Source organism: Pseudopipra pipra, chromosome Z (assembly GCF_036250125.1).
Source record: "Pseudopipra pipra isolate bDixPip1 chromosome Z, bDixPip1.hap1, whole genome shotgun sequence".
In the NCBI taxonomy this organism is placed as follows: Eukaryota; Metazoa; Chordata; class Aves; order Passeriformes; family Pipridae; genus Pseudopipra; species Pseudopipra pipra.
Window position 1 is genome coordinate 11878630 of NC_087581.1, and position 21179 is coordinate 11899808.

A 21179-nucleotide genomic window follows, 5' to 3' on the forward strand; every position below is an offset into this window, starting at 1 on the left:
TTACAGGAGGATGCACTTCTACCATTTCTTTAAAAGCTGTTTTGTCAGGCAGGAGGAAATTCAAGACTTCTAAAGACAAATACATATGCCAAGAGAGCAAAAGGCAGCATCGTGTTTTAACCTGACGGCTAAAATAACAGGGAGCCCCCAGGCTGTGAAGTGAACCTTTGAGCAAGAACAGGAACGCAGGGCATCCTGAGTCCAGATGATTCTGTGTGTGTCTGTTTTGTTCAATTTTTAGTCCCTCAGAACTGGGAATTAGGCAAGTAGATGTTTAGGTCATGGCAGTTCTGAGAAAAACACAAGCAGAATGGTGAGAAGTGAGGAGTCTTCCAAACCAAACAGAGAAGTGCCCATTAACTTTATAGATTTCCAGATCTAAGCTTTTTTATCTGGAGGGATTTTAAAGGTCGCAGTTTGGACTCAGGCACTTACTGTGTAATTAAGTATTGTTCCAGGTGCAAGTTTCCCTGTGCTGGTTTTGTGACCTTTAAGACGGGGAAATTCTACCATTCTGAATAACATCTAACAGCAAGAAGAGAGGTGCCATTACCTGCATGGAGGCTACATCTAAATTAATTGTCATGAGTTAACTCACAAGAAATTAGGCATGATACCTGTTTTTTAATCAACTGAAATAAAACAATTCTGGAAATTCATGTGTTGAAAGAGGCTGTTGGCTAATAAACTAAATATATGGAAGGTTCTAGTTATGAATAGTTTCTGTGTCATACTAGGATGAAGTGGCTCAAGTAGCAAAGTCAAATAGCTAGGGGTTGGAAGCATCCTAGCTGTCCTTTTCAGAAGATGCTAACATGATTCCAGGAATTTCAGCCATGAAATTTCAGCCTGATTTCCTTGTGGAGAGAATTCACTGAACAACAAATCAAACATAAATAAAGGATTATGGTAATGCTTTTACCTGATATGGCAAAAGTCGTGTGTTCTACAACAGGAATTGCTGCTTCTCAGTCTACCCAGGTTGCTTGCATGTCTCAGCAAAACACTGGATAGAAAAGATTCTTTAAAATCTTTTAACAAAGTCTGCCACGTGTTATGTTCTGTGAACCAAAGAGATCTGGCATAGGCATATCTTGATTCAACAAAATACTTAATCCTCAGTGGCAAACATGTCAGTTACTGATTTGGAATATCAGTACTAAGCTAAATTAACAGGTGTTTTTGTAGGAATTAAAAGCTGGGCTAGCTCGGTAGAGATAAGAATGCATAATTTGAATGTCCTGCTAACGATGGTGTAAAACTGCGTGATCCGACAGCCTAGCCTACAATGAACTGTTTGTAGTGTATGTCTAAGCTGGAATTTAAAAAAACAAAGGCAGATCTCAGTGTCTAAATTCAGGCTCTCGGTTACTCTACAGCAGAAGTTCCTCAGAGTAGAGCTCTGTTTTCTGTGCATGTTTGCACAAAGTTCTTGGCCCTGAGGGATCTCAGTCTCATTGACTACAATTCCTCTGTGATATTATAATGTAAAAAAGACAAAATAATATGGATGGGCAGCTGTAACTGTAGTAGGGAAAAGCAGAATTCAGTGCTGTTAAGGAATATGTCAGTTTCCAGTTGAGTTAAAACAGGAACAAAAGAAATGTAAAGGCAGGAAGGGAATTGTGTAAACTTTCAGAGAGCAGCTTTCTTATCTGTTGGGATCTATATTTTATGGGAGTAGATACATTAACATTAGTCAAGCATGTGAAGTAGCAAAGTAAAGCCAGACAGGAAAGAAAGAGTTATTACTGAATAGTACCTTTTGTAAAGCACTGAATAGTACCTTAATTCTAAGTAATACTTCATAAAACATAATCTGACATATATTATAAATGCCTGACATTATTCATATATTTTCATGGCATTATTTGCTATTTTTTGCATTAAAACTCCATTCTTTCTATAGGTCAGAGACTAATAGGAGTGCGTAAACTAGGCATAGTTTGTCTTTCAATGAAGTCTCTTATCTCAGGGTGCAATTGGGAATAACGTTCCTATTCCATTAAGAACAGTCTGCTTCAGTGCCAGCAGTGAAAGTGCTTCTTCATTCCAAATCCTCTACAAATGCCCTGCTATTGCTTGTCTTAAAAAAAAAAAAATTAAAAAAAAAGAGAGTGAGAGGGAAATAAAAGATGAGAAATTAGAAATAAATACAGAAACCATTCAAGGACATCAAGGGAAAAAATAGAAAAAAATTTGAAGGCAAACAGAACTAGAAGTTGGATAAAAAGGGAATAATCTTTTGGACATGTTCTCAAAAAAAGAAAATTACTTCCTAATTGGGGAAGAAGGGCGACTGAGCCAAACAACTAGAGATGAAGGAAAAAAGCGTATGAGTCTAACATTGGAGCAAACAAGTAGTGAGGGACAGATTTCAATGATTTCTTTCAAAACTTTTTAGCACCACTCAGATGCTGTTATATCCTCAGATTTGGTGTAAGAACTGTCCAGTTTAGGCAGTACCTGATAAAACAATGATTTTAATAATTTTCTAGTTATCTGTCCTTCCTCACAGCTTTAGACTCCCCATTCCAATTGTATGCCCTCTGTCCACAAAAATCCAAGGAGGAACTGCCGTGTCTGCAAATTAAGGCAATATGCAAGTGAAGCTATAAAGGTGTTTCAGGTATTCAGGCTCCTCCAGAGATAGGCAGAGGGTTTGAGTGTCTTAATTTTGAGCTGTGAGCTGAGTATGTCTTTATCAGTGTTAATCTAGCTCTAAAGGCCTGTAAAAAATGTTTATTCTAAAACACCTCTGGATCTTTGCAGATTGTCATGGAATAGTGATGTTAGAATTCTGGTGTGGTTTTTTTTGGAAGGCAATTATCTCTCGCAGGACAAAACAAGCCTTCGGGGTCAGGTTCCAAGGGGCAGTTGTTCCTGATGGGCTGTGACTGCACTCACAGTCTAACTGTGGCTCTGTATCTCCTCTGCAGAACTATGAGCACCGTGGCACTCTTGTGACCCCTACACAGAGGTGACAAACTGACTCCTTCAATGCAGTCAACAGCTCTTTGACATCAATGTGACTCTTACTTCACTATACTTTTGCTTTTCTCTGGATACATTTTTTTTTTTACGGGTCCCAGATCTTTTCTGTATTGAAGTCATGGCTAGGATATCTAGTTCTTCTAGAGTACTTCTCCCATGACTCTCCTTGCAATATCTCTCAGGCAAAGGAGAATTAGCTGCTTATGTCCAAATTAACCCATGTTCCACTTCAGCATAGACGTCTAATGGAACAACTTGGAGCACAGTTCCTTAAGCTCTCTGTTGCAGTTGCATCATGCAGTTAAAACCCTCACTAGAGGGTGAGGATTCAATATAAAATACGGAACAAAAATTATGAAAATCAAAATTAAGCATTGTGTGGTTCTTGTGGCAAGCAAAGAAAAAGATCAGGAAAGACTGGGGTTTTGTCGGCAACTTAAAGTAATTCTTATCACTAGAGAAGTCATTTACCTTTTTGTCTCAAGTAAATACAGTTGTGGACTTATCTGAAATTGGTTGCTAAAAGAAAAGGTGTCAGAATAAAATGGTAAATTAAGCAGAAAAAAATGACCCAAAGAACAAAACCAGTCATTCCAGAGCTCTGCAGGAACATAGGAATGAAATGGCTGTGCAGCTAACAAAAATATACAATGTCCCATTAAACTGGTACAAGCCTGATTCTCTCGATGGCTGTAGCCCAATTTCTGTTATAGAACAAAATGTTACTTGCTTGCTGATTACAAGGTTTTCTGGAACTGGACTATTAACAGCTGTTACTTTAGTGCACTATTCTACCTAGTTTAAGGTATTTTCCAGTTATTTTTTAAGTTTTCTATTTCCTGCTGTAAAAGAAAAAATTATTTTGTACCTTATTTATCAGTATTTTGAGATTCACGGTAAAAAGAAGAAGTGTGTATAACTCTCAGTAGTGTGTTCTGATTGAACTGGCAAGCACTGATAAAGAAAAGGCACCTCTTGCACCATCACTGATATAACACCTAGTAATTTCCTCTTGAAATATATTCGAGTGATGTTTGATCAATTAAAAAGTAAAACTGCTAGATTTTCCTAGTTTCTTTGTGAAAATACAGCAGAGAGCATGGACATAGTAAAAAATATTAGCTCCAGATAATTGTGTGGTATTAATTCCTGTGTGATTCTGAAATAAGATAGAGACCAGAAGCTCGTAAGAATTCATTTTAATAACTTAGACTTTAAAATAATTAATTACTCGAAGCAATGGAAAAAGCAATTGTCTCTCTTTATTAAATTTTCCTATCTAATTCTTCTGAGTGGGCCAAGGAGGAGGATAGACGTAAGCTTCCCTAAAGTTCCTGAATGAGCATTTAGATGTGGGTAAAGCCCCATCTCTCATCTTCTAAGAGTTATGATTCCTTTTTTTTTAATTTTTAATTGATGTGGTGTTTTAAACTCATGTAGGTGTGCAACCCATTTCATCTATGCAACAGAAAGAATCATGTGAAACAGCTCACTACTATTGTGGGACCAAGGCATTTTTGTACACAAGAACTTAATTTTCTCCACGGAGGATTTTGAAGTTCATTTTCAAATTCAATTTAGGAAATTACATAATTCTTTTTTTAAACCATCTCCATAACGCATGTTCCTAAAAACTTAATATTACAAAAGTATTTTTGTCTTGCTACTTCAAATCCTGATTTTATTGCTCACTTCATCACATTTTGATGTTAATCCATTTAAGAAATTTTATATAGAAGGCTTCATGTTTCTTAGCCATTACAGGTATATCCATAGTTTTGAAAGTCTGATATGAAGTCTTTATTGTTTCCTTCCTGGTACCCTGCATCTAGAAGTGAAGACCCTAAGCCATTCATTAAAGTCATTCTATTTTTGGAATAAGGAATTCCAAATCATATCTACCATTTTTGTCATTTTCATCCCTTTACCATCACTTCCAGAATTATTTTCACCTTCTTCTCCTTTCAAGTTTTAAATCTTCACTGTATTCATACAGATTGGATTTTACTTTGAACATGTATACTGGTATAAAAATATAATAAAATTGTTTAGTTTAAGGATTGTTCTGATTGTCATCAGGATTATCTGCAAATAAATTTTTCCATAAACTTGACTGTATCACTGACAAGAATACCTCAAGAATCTTTTTACAACTTTAATCTGATTTGGTTCATCATTATGAAGTGTATAAATTATTTAGCAGTATGGTTCTATTATACAAACTATAGACATCTATACAGTTCAGCTTGTTAGCTTTAACAGGCACTACTCATTTTTGTCCAGAAAAAGCCTAACAAATTCTGTTGAGAAATCTGCTCTTTCCTGCAGTGCAGAAATGGTACACCATTTACCATTTGAGAAGTCAGGCTCTGATAGCGCTGATTAGTTGTTCCTTTGTGTTACAAAGGGTAGACAGAAACCTGCACAACAAGTTGTGGGAGCTTGTTTCACACAAGGCTTTGTTTCATTACAATTTTCAGAATTAACCTGAAATTTGAAACTTTTACTGAGAAAGGCCAGTTCTAATATTTAATCTTCCCTGTCTTGATTATGGACAGTGCTAAGCAGTAAAACTCTTACTGCACACAAAGTATGGGATGGTTGTTGGAATACTGCACACCTTCCAAAGGTTTAGTACCTCCTAGCAGGTCTTGTTTCATGGCTTTATTTTGATGCTTTGTCATTGTGTCTGTCTTTAAATCATCATTGTGTGCTGCTATCTAAGCCTGTGAATGTTGATTCTAAGAAGTTATCTCAAAGAAGACAAAGCTACCTTGCCAAGTTTGACTTCTCTGTTTCAAGAACACAGTTTTCGTTAACAAAACTTTGTCAGACAGGATGTAATACCCAGTATCTAGGTATTTAAAATCAGAACAGAAAATAATGTCCAATCTTCGTTTAATCTAAAATCAAGAGAGACTGGTAAAATCATGCTGTTCTGCTTTTAGCAGCACATGCTAAAATGAGGAAATAATTTGCTTGAATTTCTTCTTGAACTGCTAAGATCACTGTGTGAACACAATTAATTTTTAGAAATATCTGTGAAATAACTGTTACCATATATACGTTACAAGCAGGGAAACTGAGTCAGAGAAAGGTTCCCATGTCTTAGGCATGATTGCATACAAATTAATAGCAGTGCTAAGATTAAGGCTGAAGAATTAGTAACTATTGGGTGTTTATCCATTTCAACAGAATACACTACCAGGGCACATTTTTTTCACATTGCAGAAATTCTTTCTGTAAACTGTAGCGCTGGGCAACCCTGTAGTTACGCACAAAAGAACCCGATAATTTTTGGCTCAACAGGTTTGCATAGAAAGTTCAGAATCTCACTCTCACTACCAATAATATTCATTCAGACGGCCATCTGGTTCTCTCTTAGGTAATTTCGTACTGCTTGGATAGTAGTGGAACAGATAATCAAGCCCTTATAGCATAGCATAAGGACTAGTTCTTATAGCAGCCTCAGAAACCCTTACCAACCTCAGCGAGGCTTTGTACTAGTGCAGGGATTAATTCATGTGGAACTAATTGCAGAACTGTGGCCTAAGTAAGAAACTAGTCTAGCTCTATTTGCTTGTTATCCAGTTGTCAAAATGTAGTGCTCATTAAGTGCAGAAACAAAAGGTCCAGATGGATTCTTTATATCTGAGAAATGTGTTTCCCATATGAAAAGAAAATAATGAGTAACGCTGCAGTGGAATTTAAAACCTTATTGAAAAGAAGGGAAACTCTTAGGCAGGTCTTTTAAAAAAGACTAATTCAGAGGCCTTTCCTCTGTGCATTTTATGATGTAATTTTACCTAAAAAAGAACCATTTATGCAAAATGCACTTTGTCTACCTGAGACTAGAACATGAATGAGACTAAAACAGATGCCTTCTAGTCCTGCTGCTCTCTTCCATAGCATGATCTCCATGCTTGGTGCCAATTGCACTCTAATCACTTTTCTCTCATTTTGTAATTCAGATTTTCTGTTTTATGCAAGATATTTCTGGATTCGTCTAGCTTAAACAACCTGCTGAAGTCCCTAAATCATGATCAGATAGATAGAAGTCACTAAATTGAGAGATACAGCTGTTTCCTTATGTCAGCAGATGTCAATAAGCTAGAGTAGGAGGTATAACAGCATATTTTAACCAGCAAAATTTGGCATGAAGATATTATCTGTTCTCTGGATGTACCAATCAAAAATCTGATTTTAAAGAAGGGCAAAACCACGAAGTGATTAAGAATTGGAACTATCAGTTTCCAGAAGTGTTCAGCGGTACCGAATTTTAAGGTTGCACTCAAGTTCTAACAGGATCTAGAAGGGAGTTTGAATGCTCTGCTGCCTAATGTCACTGAGGAGGCAGTTTCATGGGAAGTTTTAGGAAACTAAAGTCTGGCTATCTGCCAGAAAAGGCAATCCCACTCTTCTTCAAGGCACATTTCTCTCTGTAAGGCTACCAACATTTGTGTAGCTGTACAAAAAAATTGCCTCAGGGAATTGACCTGGCTAAAAATTAACCCAGTAAAAATAAATTCTTTATGCAGCAGGACCAACCTTCTGATCCAGCTTTCTATACAGTCACAGTTAGCCCAAACACAAGTACTAGACGGTGGGGTATAACATGGAGTCATGGAGTCATGAATGGGATGGATAGTTGAGTTTCACCCTCTGTATGGTTAATGTGTTCCAGATAAAGCCATATGTTGTTAGACTGGAGGAAGAAGATGTACATCAGATAGGCACCAAGCCATTTAACAATTGCAAACTGCAATTGGTTATATCAATTAACCAAATAACTAACTAATATGCAAATAAAGCCAAGTATAGGACAAAATCTACAAAGTTGTAGGTGAGACGTTTATGTTGCCACACATCAGCCCATCTTTGGCTTCCATTTGTAAGTGTATCTCAAGTGTCATTTATCTGTTCACAGAAAGATGGATCCAGGCTTTCCCATTCCCTGTCCCTCAGGCATTGAGACCTACCACTTAATCCTCTAGTAGGACCTTCCAACCCTGATTAGCTGCTTCTTTGCAAATGCCAGTGTTTCTGAAGGTAGGAGTGTGTAAAACCACTTACCTCCTGCTGATGTTTGACTGTGAAAAGACCAAACCACAAGGGAATTCTCAAATACGTCTGTCCTGGTTATCTCCTCCCATCTGAAACACATCTGCAGGATCAGGCCCCACAGAGTAAACAGGCATGGACAAGACTTCTGAAGACTGGTAGCTAGTGCGTATACGCATTGCATATGTGATTACACTCAAAATCCCAGAATTCGAGGCACTTGGCTGTAGTAGCAGGAGTTGTTTCCTTTTCATTAGTGCTCAAGATGTACCTTTGACAGTAACCCAGATTTCAAAAAACAGCAGCACAAATAACCTTCTGAATACCTGTCCTGGTTCTGGCCAGAACAGGGGTAATTTTTCCAGTATCCAGGAGGGGGCTTGGCCAGGACCCAGGGATTATTCTGTATCCACCCACCTCATTTTCTGGGGTCAGGAGGAGGGGTTTCTGCAGGGTTGCAGAGTGTGGCAGCACAGTGGGGTTTCTAGGTGGTGAGCAATCATTTGTGAATTGTTTGACTCTTGTACACTTCGTTATTAAAATTGTTCGTTTTCTTATTTCGTTGCTGTCTCCAGTAAATTGTTCTTATCTCAACTGGTGATCTTTACTTTTTGTGCCTCGGATTCTCCTCTCCATCCCGCCACAGAGGAGGGGCAGGGAGGGGACAGGGGTGTGAGTGAAGACATATGGTTTGGAGTGTTTTGCTGGGAACACTAAATTGGGGAATACCGCTCCTAAACTATGACAATAACTTCCTGGCTTCGGTAGGACTACTCATATTAGTAGCTATGATACTGGAGAAAGAAAATCGGGACTGCAATCTGGGGCGTAATAACAACTGCATGTTACAATCAGATATGTTGAGTAAGTACTCTATAAATATTCATGTTTAGATGTTACTACTCCTTTAAAAGAGTATGTAATGATATCTTTTCCCTCTCTTCAGGTGTAATCCTTGGATTTTCTCTCCGATCATATAAGATGAGCTATCGGGAAGTGAAGTACTTTTCGTTTCCTGGAGAGCTACTCATGAGAATGCTGCAAATGCTGGTTCTGCCTCTAATTGTTTCCAGTTTAGTCACAGGTAAACTTGTAAAAACAAAACACACTACACTTTTTCTGTTCTTTTAAATAGTTACATAAAGATGCACACATCAAAACACAAAAAAAGTGAACATTCCATCTCCTAGCAGTGTTATAACCTGCAGAAAGAGATATCACTGGTATTGCTGTTTTAGAGGCAATGTAATAAGAGGTTTGAATTAATACACAGAGAAACTGAAAGATGCTTTTCTCAATTCCAAGACAGTCTAACTGTATGAGCTACTCTATGTAGGTGCTATGAAACTGACTCTCTACTCCACTCTAATCCTACTTTCTGAACAGATACTTCTTCCAGAATGTCCTATTGTTATCAAAGATAATGCATCTCAAAAAACTAGTTCCAAAACCCAAGAAAGTTGAAACCATTGATAGTAGGCAGTAACACATGCTTGTAACCCTGGATATGTAAAACATCTGTCTAACTTGTAATCTTTTGGCATCAGATTAGAAAAAAATAGAATCATATCATAGAATCACAGAATATGTTGAATTGGAAGGGACACACAAGGATCATGGAGTCCGACTCTTAACCCTGTAAAGGACCATCCTGGGTTGGAAGGGACCTAAAAGGGCATCTCATTCCAAACCTCCTGCCATGGACAGGGACACCTTCCACTAGACCAAGTTGCTCAGAATCATATCCAACCTGGCCTCGAACACTTCCAGGGATGGGACATCCACAGTTTCTCTGGTCAACTTGTTCCAGTGCCTCACCACCCTCACAGTCAAGAATTTCTTCCTAATATCTAATCTAAACCTACCTTTTTTTAGTTTAAGCCATTCTCCCTTCTCCTATCACTACAAACCCATGTTAAAAGTCACTCTGCAGCTTTCTTGTAGGCCCTTTAGATACTGGAAGGTGCTTTAAGTTCTCCCCAAAGCCTTCTCTTCTCCACACTGAGTAAACCCAAATCTCTCAGCCTGTCCTCACAGGAGAGGTGTTGCAGTCCTCTGATCATTTTCATGACTTCCTCTGGACTTGTTCCAATAGGTCTGTGTCCATAGGTGATAGATGGAATAGACTGGATAGTTTGTAAGAAACTTCATTCCATCAGTTCTGTTTCTTGTCAGCAACTGTATTAAGCTTTGAAAGCTCCTTTCCAAGTTGTTCCTTTACCTAGTGATATAATATCTTATTTCTTATGATGATGTGTGCCTTGTGCCTTGACATTCCTCTTAAGTTTCATGAAGGACCTTTCAAATTTGTTAATAATGTTCAGGATGTACCTGTGATGTATTTATTGTACCAATTATTCAAAGAAAAGAAAGTGTAGACTTCATGCTATCAACAAATAGTGGTACATCTTGGAGAACTTAATCAAAAACACCCACTGTGCAGTCCTAGGCTCTAAAATACCTAATACACTACCTTGATTGTCAGAGGATCCAGAGACTATAAGTTCTCTATTTCATTGATTTTCAAATATATTAAGATCTCCTCTTACAAACACAAATGAACACAGACTCACATCTTCACAGAAACCACAATTTCACAGTTACAAAATCATTTACCTTCTCATATTTCAAGGAGAAAGTGAAACTTGTTTCTATACACACATATTATATGGATACTGAAAATTAAATGAATACTAAAACTAGGGAGAAATTTATAAATTTTGTAGGGGAATGGTGGTAGGTTTTATTCCCCACCAGTGTCTTATCCTGTTACGTGTCATATCTTCTTCCTGTCTTCTTGTCCCTTTCACATGTAGAACTCCCCAGGTTGGCGGGACATTGATAGAAGAACCATTAAAAGCAGAAAAGGATTTACCTTTTACCCTTTTCCAGTGTTAGCTGAGACTGGCACTGCTGCTCTATTTTGCAGGATGAGTTATTGCAGGAGGATTTATCTGTCCAGTTCTCAGGTCCTCCTAATCTGCATTCATATTGGTTCTCTGAATGAGCTCAAGGTAAAACAAGAAATTAGGCAGATCATCCTATACAAGGATTTGAATCGATTTTCAGTGTTCTAAGCAGAAACACTTGGTTCAAGTGAAGATCAGAAAATCCACCTTAGAGAGTCATGAGTGTCACAAGGAGCTGGCTTTTTGATAAAACAAGTTCATTGGCTGTATCACCAGGTCTCAGTAGAGATTTTGTGAAATATCAGAACAATGAGTTTCTAACTAATCCTGTTCTGAAAAGCATTTCATTCTCTGGATTCAAACAATATCCTTCTTTTTGATGGTTTGTTTTTTTTTACCTTTAAAATCTCTGGAGGCCTTTATCCTTTTTGTGCCCTTTTTTCATAACAATCACTTCCTCTATTATAGAAAGGCATTCAGCAAAGAGAAATCTTGTCTATCTGGCAGATTTGTCCTATTATCATACAAGTGCTTTGCAATGTTAAATGGATTATTCTTAGAGCTTCCCTTTGAAGTTCAGGCAGTAATTTTCAAGGTGAATAACAACATTTTAAACTTTTTTAGTGGCACAAGGAGCAATCCAAGAAAACTCAACTCACAAGTTACAGATTTAATTCTTTTTAAAAATCATTCAATACAGCAAGACTATGTCCTTTTTTATGGACATTAAAGATATTTCGCAGTTTTTTGCTGAAAACTGTGGAAAAAGCTGTTTTCTACACTGAACAATACCTCCTTTAGCATACAAGTTTGGTTTTTTTTTAAAGATGCTTTTACATATTTATTGCAGAACTCTCATACACAAGTAAATATACAGGTATTAGTGGATATCTAAATCATAATTAATGATAACCATTACAAGTGTGCTACTGTGCAATTTTAAGTACACTTGAATTCTTTTTTTATACACTATAGGATAATTCATTGGATAAAAGTCGTATGGTTCTCAAGTCAGTCTTAAGACCACTCAGTATCCATGAAACAGATCTCTTATTTCCCGTGTTTTGTTTGGCAGAGCAAAGTGGATGCCTTTTAACTAACCTCAAAAGATTGCTCCAGGGTCTTCACGCTGATAACATACTTGCTTTTTCCAAATGTCAATTATTTGAATAAATAGTTTTATGTTTGCAGGTATTACAGTGTCTCCTAGATATAGTGTTCTGTGTTTCCACTTGTAATTATGCAAAATGTGCTGAATATAACTGTATGGCAATATCAGAACATAGAGTCTCTGAGACATTAGAAATAGGCTGGGGATGATTATATTCCTTTGCAAGTGTTGTGAATGTCAAAGAAATTAGAACAATAAAATCAAAGCAATAGTTATAGAAGCCATGGGCTTTTATTTATGTTCCATAAATAAAAGGTAAATTGAGAAACTCAAGACTTTTGCTGCACAGGTAAACAGTTCTGATGGTTATTCACAGACCTCAGAAAAATAAACTTTCAGTGGTGAAGTCAACCCAGTCATATTTCTCTGTCCCATGTTTTGGTACTGTCATGAAAGAAACAATGCAGAATCACATACAGAGGTTTTTAGACACATTTGCCTTATGACTTACTATTATTGCACGTGGTTCAAGCAGGTATGCAGTTTTCTCCGTGAGATTCTATCTTCTGACGTACATGTTACCAGGCATGTACAAACATATGCTTGGGAGAAAATAGAGGTTATTTGCATACCATTCACCATCTTTTCATGTTTATAGGAAAATATGATTATGTGCTTATCTATATTATTTATCTCTTGTGGTCTAGACATAAATTCAACTGCATACTATGTGTTAGTCTTTATTGTCTACAGTCTTTAAAATGAAAGAACTCCTAAGTCATCATACCCAGTCAGTTTCTCTTATAAAGTCAAGGGCAAAATTAAAACACGGGATATGAGAAGAAGCATAAATAACCAAAGAAATAAATTAAATTCTCATTTGGTTTATATTACAGCCAAATCTGACCTGAATTCTTATAGAAACACAGAGCTGACAACTTTGGTCCATTTCTGTTTCGAATTTGCTGCAGTTTTGGGAGTTCAGAATATTTTATACTCTCTCATTTTGTTACAACATAAAGCAACCTGAAAATTGCTTGACACAATTATTTTAAAATATGCATTGTCCCTAAGATATATCATGGCTAGGCTTTACGAATGAAGATTTGGGAAGGGCTCTACCCACATTTGCTGCGAACACGCTGGTGGCTAAAAAGGCCAATACAAGACAGGCACATCTGGTTGCAAAAGGCACAGCAGAAAGACTCCTTAGGTGATATATTCTGCAAGGCACGATTCTTTCTGCGTTGTCTTTTCTTCTGAAGAGTGATCCTGCGTGCGTTCTCAAAGGAAGCAGCAGCGTTATAGATGGTGTGTCTCCAGACCTCCCAATTGGAGGCCAGAGTAGACCAGTTATGTTGATCAATATGGCCAAGGCTGAGATGTTGTTTCAGGGAGTCCTTGTATCTTCTCTTCAGGGCTCCTTTCTTGCAGCAGCCGGTGGCAAGTTCACCATAAAGCAAGATCTTAGGGAGGCGGTGGTCCTTCATCCTGGAGACGTGCCCTGCCCAGTGCAGCTGTGTTCTCAGTAACATGGCCTCAATACTTGTGACTGCTGCTTGTTCTAGAACAGACGTATTGGTCACAAAATCTGACCAGTGGATGTTTAGGATTGTACGGAGACAGCGTTGATGGAAGTGTTCTAGGAGTCGCAGGTGGTGGCAGTAGAGGACTCACAGTTCGGACCCATATAAAAGAGTAGACAGCACTGTGGCTCTGTAAACACTGATCTTTGTGCTTTTCTTCAGGTGTTTATATTGCCAAACTCTTTTATGGAATTTTCCAAAAGCTCTATATGCCTTTGCTAACCTGTTGTCTATCTCTCCATCAATCTTACCGTCCGAGGAGATGAGGCTACCTAGGTAATTAAACTGCTGGACTGATTTGAGCTCTGATTTGCCAGTGGTCATATGGGGATGAAGGAAGACTTCCTGAGGTGCAGGTTGATAGAAAACTTCTGTCTTCTTTAAGCTGATTTCCAGCCCAAAGAGCTCAGCAGCGTCTGCAAAGCAGGATGTTAAATGCTGCAGAGCTGCTTCTGTGTGGGTGATGAGGGCGTCATCGTCAGCATAAAGCAGCTCCTGGACAAGATGGTTTAAGGTCTTGGTGTGGGCCTTCAGTCGCCTTAGGTTGAATAGGCTTCCATCAGTACAATATCGAATGTAGATACCGTCCTGATCATCGAAGTCTGCCGTGGCCCTTTGGAGCATCATGCTGAAAAAGATTGTGAATAGGGTTGCTGCAAGAACACAGCCTTGTTTCACACCATTGGTTATTAGAAAGGGCTCAGAAAGTGCATTGCCATATCTGACTTGGCCATACTGATCCTCATGAAGTAAGATGATCATTTTGAGGAACTTGGGGGGACAACCTAAACATTCCAAAATCTGCCATAGACCTTTTCTGCTCACGGTATCGAAAGCCTTGGTGAGATCAACAAAGAGACCTTTAGAGACCTTTGTTCTGTTCCCTACACTTCTCTTGTAGTTGTCTGAGAACAAATACCATGTCTGTGGTGCTCCTGTTGGCTCTGAAACAGGTTTAATACAACTAGGATATATATAAAATAAATATATATGTATGATAACAATTCATCATGAAATAGACAAGGATTGGAAAAATTGCACGAGCATTAAGAGCTTTATACCTTAATGTTTTTTTAAGCTGATATGGCAAGATCATAATGCATGTTTCAGTTATTCACTGAATATAAGGACGTCAGAGTGAAGTACCTTTGCTTAACAAAAATATGTATTTCTGAAATGTCTTTCACAAAAACGATTCATAACCAGTCTTTATAAAAGCGTAATTTGAGCATAATATTTGTGACAAATCTTAAAGCTAGAGAAATTTTATAGGGCTTATTTGCAAATATTTTGCTCAATTATAGTTCAGTTTAATAGAGAGGTTGCTTCTCCTCTCCCAAAATTTTGAAAGCTTGGAATAGTTATACAGGGACCGCTGCTTTTAAATGCAGATGAACTGGGATTAAAATTCTGTACAGTTCTTTCAAATATCATTGTCTGGTAAAACATAACAAGGGATAAAAACCCAATTCAAGACCTGAGACTAATTTTTGCTGCACATTGCAGCAACAGTAAGAGAACAGTTTATTTACTAACATAAGTCAAGGTGGGTAAGAAGAAAGGGAACGTAGAAACAGTGAAATTGAGGTCCACTGGCTCACCAAAGATGATACAGCAGGTCAGCAATTACAGAATCAAGCAAAGATCCCAATATGAGTACAACTCACTGTGCCTGAGACAATAACACTTGTCCAAACTGTTAATGGGAGGAACACTAGTGCGGTACAAATGAATCTTAATCACAAACCAGGATTTTGTGTGCAAGATCCTGTACAAACACAAAGACCGTGAATCTACTTCCACAAAGGAAGGTTGTATGGAAAAACAGTTCAAAAGAACAAGTACAGAAGGTATACATCAAAGAAGAGAAACATCTTAATACTTAGTTTGTATATATCTTTGTTTATATTTGCTCCCCTAATTCAAATAATGACATAACTGTTGTTAATGGATTCTGGAAGATACAGAAACTTCCCTGCCTCTGATGTAGCATTTCAATAACAGACTACAACACTGACTATTGCAGGAGGCACAAATTACTTTCTTTTGGACAGATTCAGAGACACAAGGTTTTGCCCCCACACTTTGAAAATGTTCATAGTATTTATCACTACAAAAAAACTATAGAAAGTGTTGACAAAGAGCAGAAGGCCGGAATTTCCATGTGTGGATGCTTCTTAGCTAACTTCAGATATACCTATGATGCTTTTGATTTCAGCTATCAGAGAACTGCAATGAAAGGTGATTGATAAAAACAAGTAGTAAGGAGCATGGTCTATCCCTCCATTGAGATAAAAGAAAGGTATACAAAGTGACTCAAGTAATAAAGCACACACAGAGTTGGCAGGTAACAGCCAAGCGTAGTTGCAGTTGCTTAAAATTACTACAGTGAAAAAACGGTAATATTCAAAGAAACAACTGAACTTGACACAATCTCCAAGCCACTCCCTTACATAAGTCAAGAAAATTGCAGCATCTGGATATGAACAGATTCAACTGCAGAAAAGTCAGATTTTGCCCAAAGCAACTTGCGGATGTAAAATGTGGAAAATCAATGCTGTTACATATTGTATAACCTTAGGCAAATGATGTTTTCCATTTGTATCTCTCCTTTTTCTTTCTAGACATAGGGCTGGTGGAGTTTTTTATTAGCTACTGGGGCAGAAAAGAAGATGGAGATATGTGGATTAAGTTGCCATAGCTCAGCAGATGCAAAGTATTTTGGTAGCTATTTTAGTGGTAATGCTGCAGAGATTGCAATAGACTTCAAGTAGCTGCATCAAGATGGTATAAGGGCCATCACTGAGAGCTGCTGTAGAAACCAAGTTACCTCATGACTGCTTGCAGCTAACTGTGATACTATCACCAATAATCAAATATGCATAAGCAAAGCGTATTTTTTCACTGATTACAACTCTTTACCAGGAATGTGTTAGCCAGGAAGCTAAAAAATGTTCTCCTGAATTCAGTTAGCATGTGGTGTGATAGACCCAAACTAGGTTGCATGACGGGGAACTGTGATACAATGGCACAGCCTCCCACATCCAGATAGCAGCTGTACATAGCCTTCTGTAAAGACATAATTCTAGAAAATAGTTCAATGTTATTAAATTTAAAAAATTATGTTTTATATCTGCCTTTCCAACACTGGAATGAGGCAGTAAATGGCCCATCAGGTGTAACTGGTACAATTGTTATTAAATCATATCAAAACACCTATCCTCCAGTAAAGTATCAGCATTTTTCGTTTGACAGTTGTCGTGTCCTTTCCTAACACATTAAATTAATAGCAGCAAACATAAAGGGCCAGAATTTTGAATTTGCTCATCCTAACTCCTTGAAGTAGTTCCAATGCTCTCCTGTCTGCTTGCTGAAAATTGTATTGTGGAAAAAAATGTGTCACCCTCTACAAGGTCCCAGGTGCTGTCTCATATCACCCACAATATTTGTGGTAGTTTCAACATATGGAAAGTCTCTCATTCAGGCAGAACAGACCTGTGGAGCCAGAATTATCATTCTCCCAGGGGCCCAGCAGTAATTCCCTTTAATTCATTGTGACAGAACAGACCTGTGCCTGTGAAACATCTTGGGTACTCACAGTTAAGCTGAAAGGTAAAAGCATTAACAAAAGTCAGTCTTAACACTTCAGTGTTTCAGTTTAAAAAAGTACAGAATTCCTGATTCAGTTCATATAGTTCATACATGAAAACTGAGAAGCAGTTAGGCAGTGTTTTGTCAGTTTAACTGACCACCAGAGCAATGAGTCCATTTTCCAAATTCTAAAAATTGGGAAATTTTCTGATTTTCCCAAAATTCCCTGATTTTTGCAAGTCCTAGAGAAATTATTTTAGAAGTCGGAATAATCAATGCCCACCAAATCAATGAAAAGTTTTACACTGATCTCAGTTGACTCTGGTTATATGGAAAAGAAGAGAATTGGCAGATCCTCTCTGAGTGAAGCGCTTTTCGGATTGTCAGTGCATTTGACCTGCCTATATGTTTGTATGGGAATCTTTCTACAGAGGAATCCTGTTGATATCTCCTGTAGTAGTAAGCCTTCTGTGAGTAACCAATCATGGACATCCTAGGAGTGTGTTACTTTTTCATTTATGCCTTTCTTCTAATGCATAAAAGGTTATTTAAAAAGTAACTTACCTCCTTTTTAAGGCAACTCTTTCCTCTTTCTCCCACACCCACATTTATAACCATGTCAGCATTGTAAAAACTGAATTGCGTGGCAGCATAAATCTTATGCACTTGTGCATTTCATGCACACACCAGTTCATGCATTCATATAGGTATTTACATATGCAATTTACATAACTGGATGACAGTGCTGTTTAATTTGAACATCCACATACTTTTTTCCACAAGTAAAGGAAAACTTGTGCTTTGATTTGTGTGTGTCCAAAACCAAGACTGGTATGCAAGTTCTAAGTGTATAAAGATTCAGTTCATCATGTAAATGGAATATTGTAGAGTTAGAGAAACAACTGAAGAAACACTACAAATGTTGATCCATGTTAAGAAACAATTTCATCTCAAACGAGCATCTTTATGGAAGATTCAGGCTTGTAGCAGCTAAAAATATACAACCATGAAACTACACAACTTACTACTTTAAAGACCTTTTCAACATTTGTATTTATGTATAACAACAAAAATCTATCAAGTCTGGCACATAGTCTTTATTAGTCATTATTTAGATAGGCACTCAAAGATGGAGAAATTGGAACCTTCTTATACTGTTCCCTTCCACAGTCTTTAAGGGAATGTGGGCAAGATAAGTTTCATAATGATGTCATATAATTCTGAAATATTTTGGACAAAGATTTTAAAAGTTAAAAAACTGAGTTTAAATAGCAAGTAGCTACATTCAAAAAAAATCAATAAGGAAAAAAAAAGTAGCTTAGAAAATATTCAGCACCTAGAAACACTGACTTTCTTGTCAAAATACAGAACAAACCGTGTGCAGATTCAGAGTGTGTTGGCCATCAGACTATGATTTCCTGAACAAGTTTTTGCACAGAAGTTGATCCAGTAGGAAATAAACCATACCCAGCTGGAAATCAGAAAGCTTTGTGCAAGGCATGGATTTTAGAAAATCATAATGAAATGTCATACATATCTGTACAACAAATACACCCTTGCGTGGAACCCCTTCCTCAAAAAGTGCTATACCTCTTAATCTGTGCAAATACTAAAAGCAAGGAGCTACAGAAAGGTTCATAAAATTAATTTATAACTCATTTCTGACACAATTTTTGCAATAGGCAGTACACAGAAATCTATCTGACAGAATAACTAAATAAACCCATATCTGACTAAAAATTAGAATGCAGTAGCAGCAGAGATTAAATTCCTGCATAAAATCTGTACAAAATAAAATTTGATTACACCACAGAAAAAGGAAACCTAAGGAGGATATAGAGCATGCAAAAGCAGAAAGTATGCAGCACTGCGGTTTTTGAAGTCTAAGTCTCTGCAGGCAGCAATGCACAAACACCAAGAGTGTTCAAGAACAAAATCTGCAATAATTAAAGACAGCAAAACAAAAAAACCTCCTCTAAAATAATTCAGTTTTGCTAGTAGCCCTTAATTAAAGGCTGATTGAAATTCCATTGCAAAATATAGTTTTTGTTAGTGGACCATTACTTTTTAGTTGTTTCACAAAGTATTGAATAACAGGTTGTTATGCTTTTATTCAGTTTGCGTTCAGTATGGGATTCCAGCTGAATTAATAATAGGGAGCAATCTCCCATCCACAAAGACTTGGTTTTGATTTTATGTTTTAGTTCAAATGCATAACACCAAGACTTTGCTTCCTGACAGGCAAGTCACAGTCAAAACAAAAAAGCAAAAGCTATTTGGAAGAACATGTAGGAGTTGAAGCATCATGCCTGAGCACTGATGGACCACTGTAAAACCACACTGCCTCTTTCTTAACATTTCTATTTTAGCCAAGGACAGAAGGACTAAAAATGTCTTAGAGAAAGCTCAAAACACTTTTTGAGTTTAATACAAACAATTATGAGTTGGTTACAGAAAAACAGCAAACCTGAAAATTAAAAACTCAAAAATATTACAAAGTGTAAATTCACCTTCATTAGATCATAAATAGAAAATACTTGGGTTTGTATTTTGTACAGTAAAATGCCCAAAATGCAAAACCAAGCCTCAGCATTTTGGGAATTAGGACACTGAGAGCAAGTATTTTGTTCAGGATATTGGAGACTGAAACTCCAATGTGATGTTTTCAATAATGAATGAGTCTGTGGTAACATGACGGGTGAACTAGAATGGTGCCAAGTGCAAAGTAATACACCTGGGAAAGGGGAACGTGCTACACCTGTACCACACTTAATCACAAGTTCTCAAATGGGCATTAGAACACAGGCAAGAGTTCTCAGACTCAGTGAACAGTACAGAGAGGGTGACAGGGCTTACTAGTGGAATGGAGTTCTAGTGAAATGCAGGGAGGGATTAAACGGACTGCACCCTCTTGGTTTGAAAAAGATACGACATTTGTAGAGGCTTAGGTGAAGTAACTGTTTATTATTGTATCTCCTAACAATTTTTCCTAATAAAGGAAATACAGGGTATCCAATGAAATAACTAGGAAGTACATTTATGATAAAGAAAAGGAAGCACTATTTCACACAGCACACAATTAAATTGTGTTGTACAGCACCACAAACCAGAAGTTAATAATTTCAAAATGAAATAAAATTCACAGATACAGTCATTATTCACTATTAAATTCTGGTGACGAGCAATTTAGGATGACTCTGGTCGCCAGTGCTCCCTAGATGTAGGGAGGGCAAGCAAGGGCAATTAACTCTATCTCTTTCTGTTTCTCATAGTCTTTCAGTAAGAATCTGTTATCAGGTAAAGGTGAAGACAAAGAAGTAGGTTGGCTGACCATTGAACTAACTAATTTCCCACAGGTTTATGTTGATTTTGCACTCCATGGAATTTCATATCAGATTGAAGGAGTCTCTGTTTTCACTTGTTAAGATTTCACCTACCATTTGCTTGTAGACAATGACCACTATCTACAGTTTCAGCTTTCCAACACGCATAGGTCTTCAAGAACCAGTTCAAAATGAAGGGAAAACTGTTCCAGGATCTAAAAATCATCTCACCTTCAACAGATGTAAACTCACTCCATTGGCATGAAATTAGACTTAAAAATAAAGGAGCTAAGGCCAGCCATATGTCGAGAAAGAGGGAAAGAAGTGTGCACAACTATATAGGAGGCTCTTAAACATCCCACTTTGGGAGGTTGACAGATAACAACAGTGCCCTTAGGCATTATCAAAATATGACAAAAACGAGCCTGAAAACTTGTGAACGCATAGCATAGTTAGGTACACAAAGGTTTCATTCAGGCTTTGTATGCCGTCTCTTTTCTGCTCCTTTCACCTCTTTAGCTCTAGCCTGAATGTCGTGATCCACAACCTCTTTTCCTACATGAGAATATAGCACAACCCCATTGTATTTGCTTCCTTGTCAGTT

At 37.5% G+C, this 21179-nt stretch overlaps 1 protein-coding gene across 1 annotated transcript in view; it reads left to right on the forward strand.

Annotated features, from left to right (window-relative positions):
* SLC1A3 (solute carrier family 1 member 3) overlaps window positions 1–21179 on the forward strand; it is a 65393-nt gene that overhangs the window by 10124 nt on the left and 34090 nt on the right. Inside the window, exon 3 of the mRNA XM_064641857.1 lies at window positions 9002–9139. Within this exon, the coding sequence (XP_064497927.1) occupies window positions 9002–9139 (138 nt within the window). The remainder of the gene's footprint in view (window positions 1–9001; window positions 9140–21179) is intronic.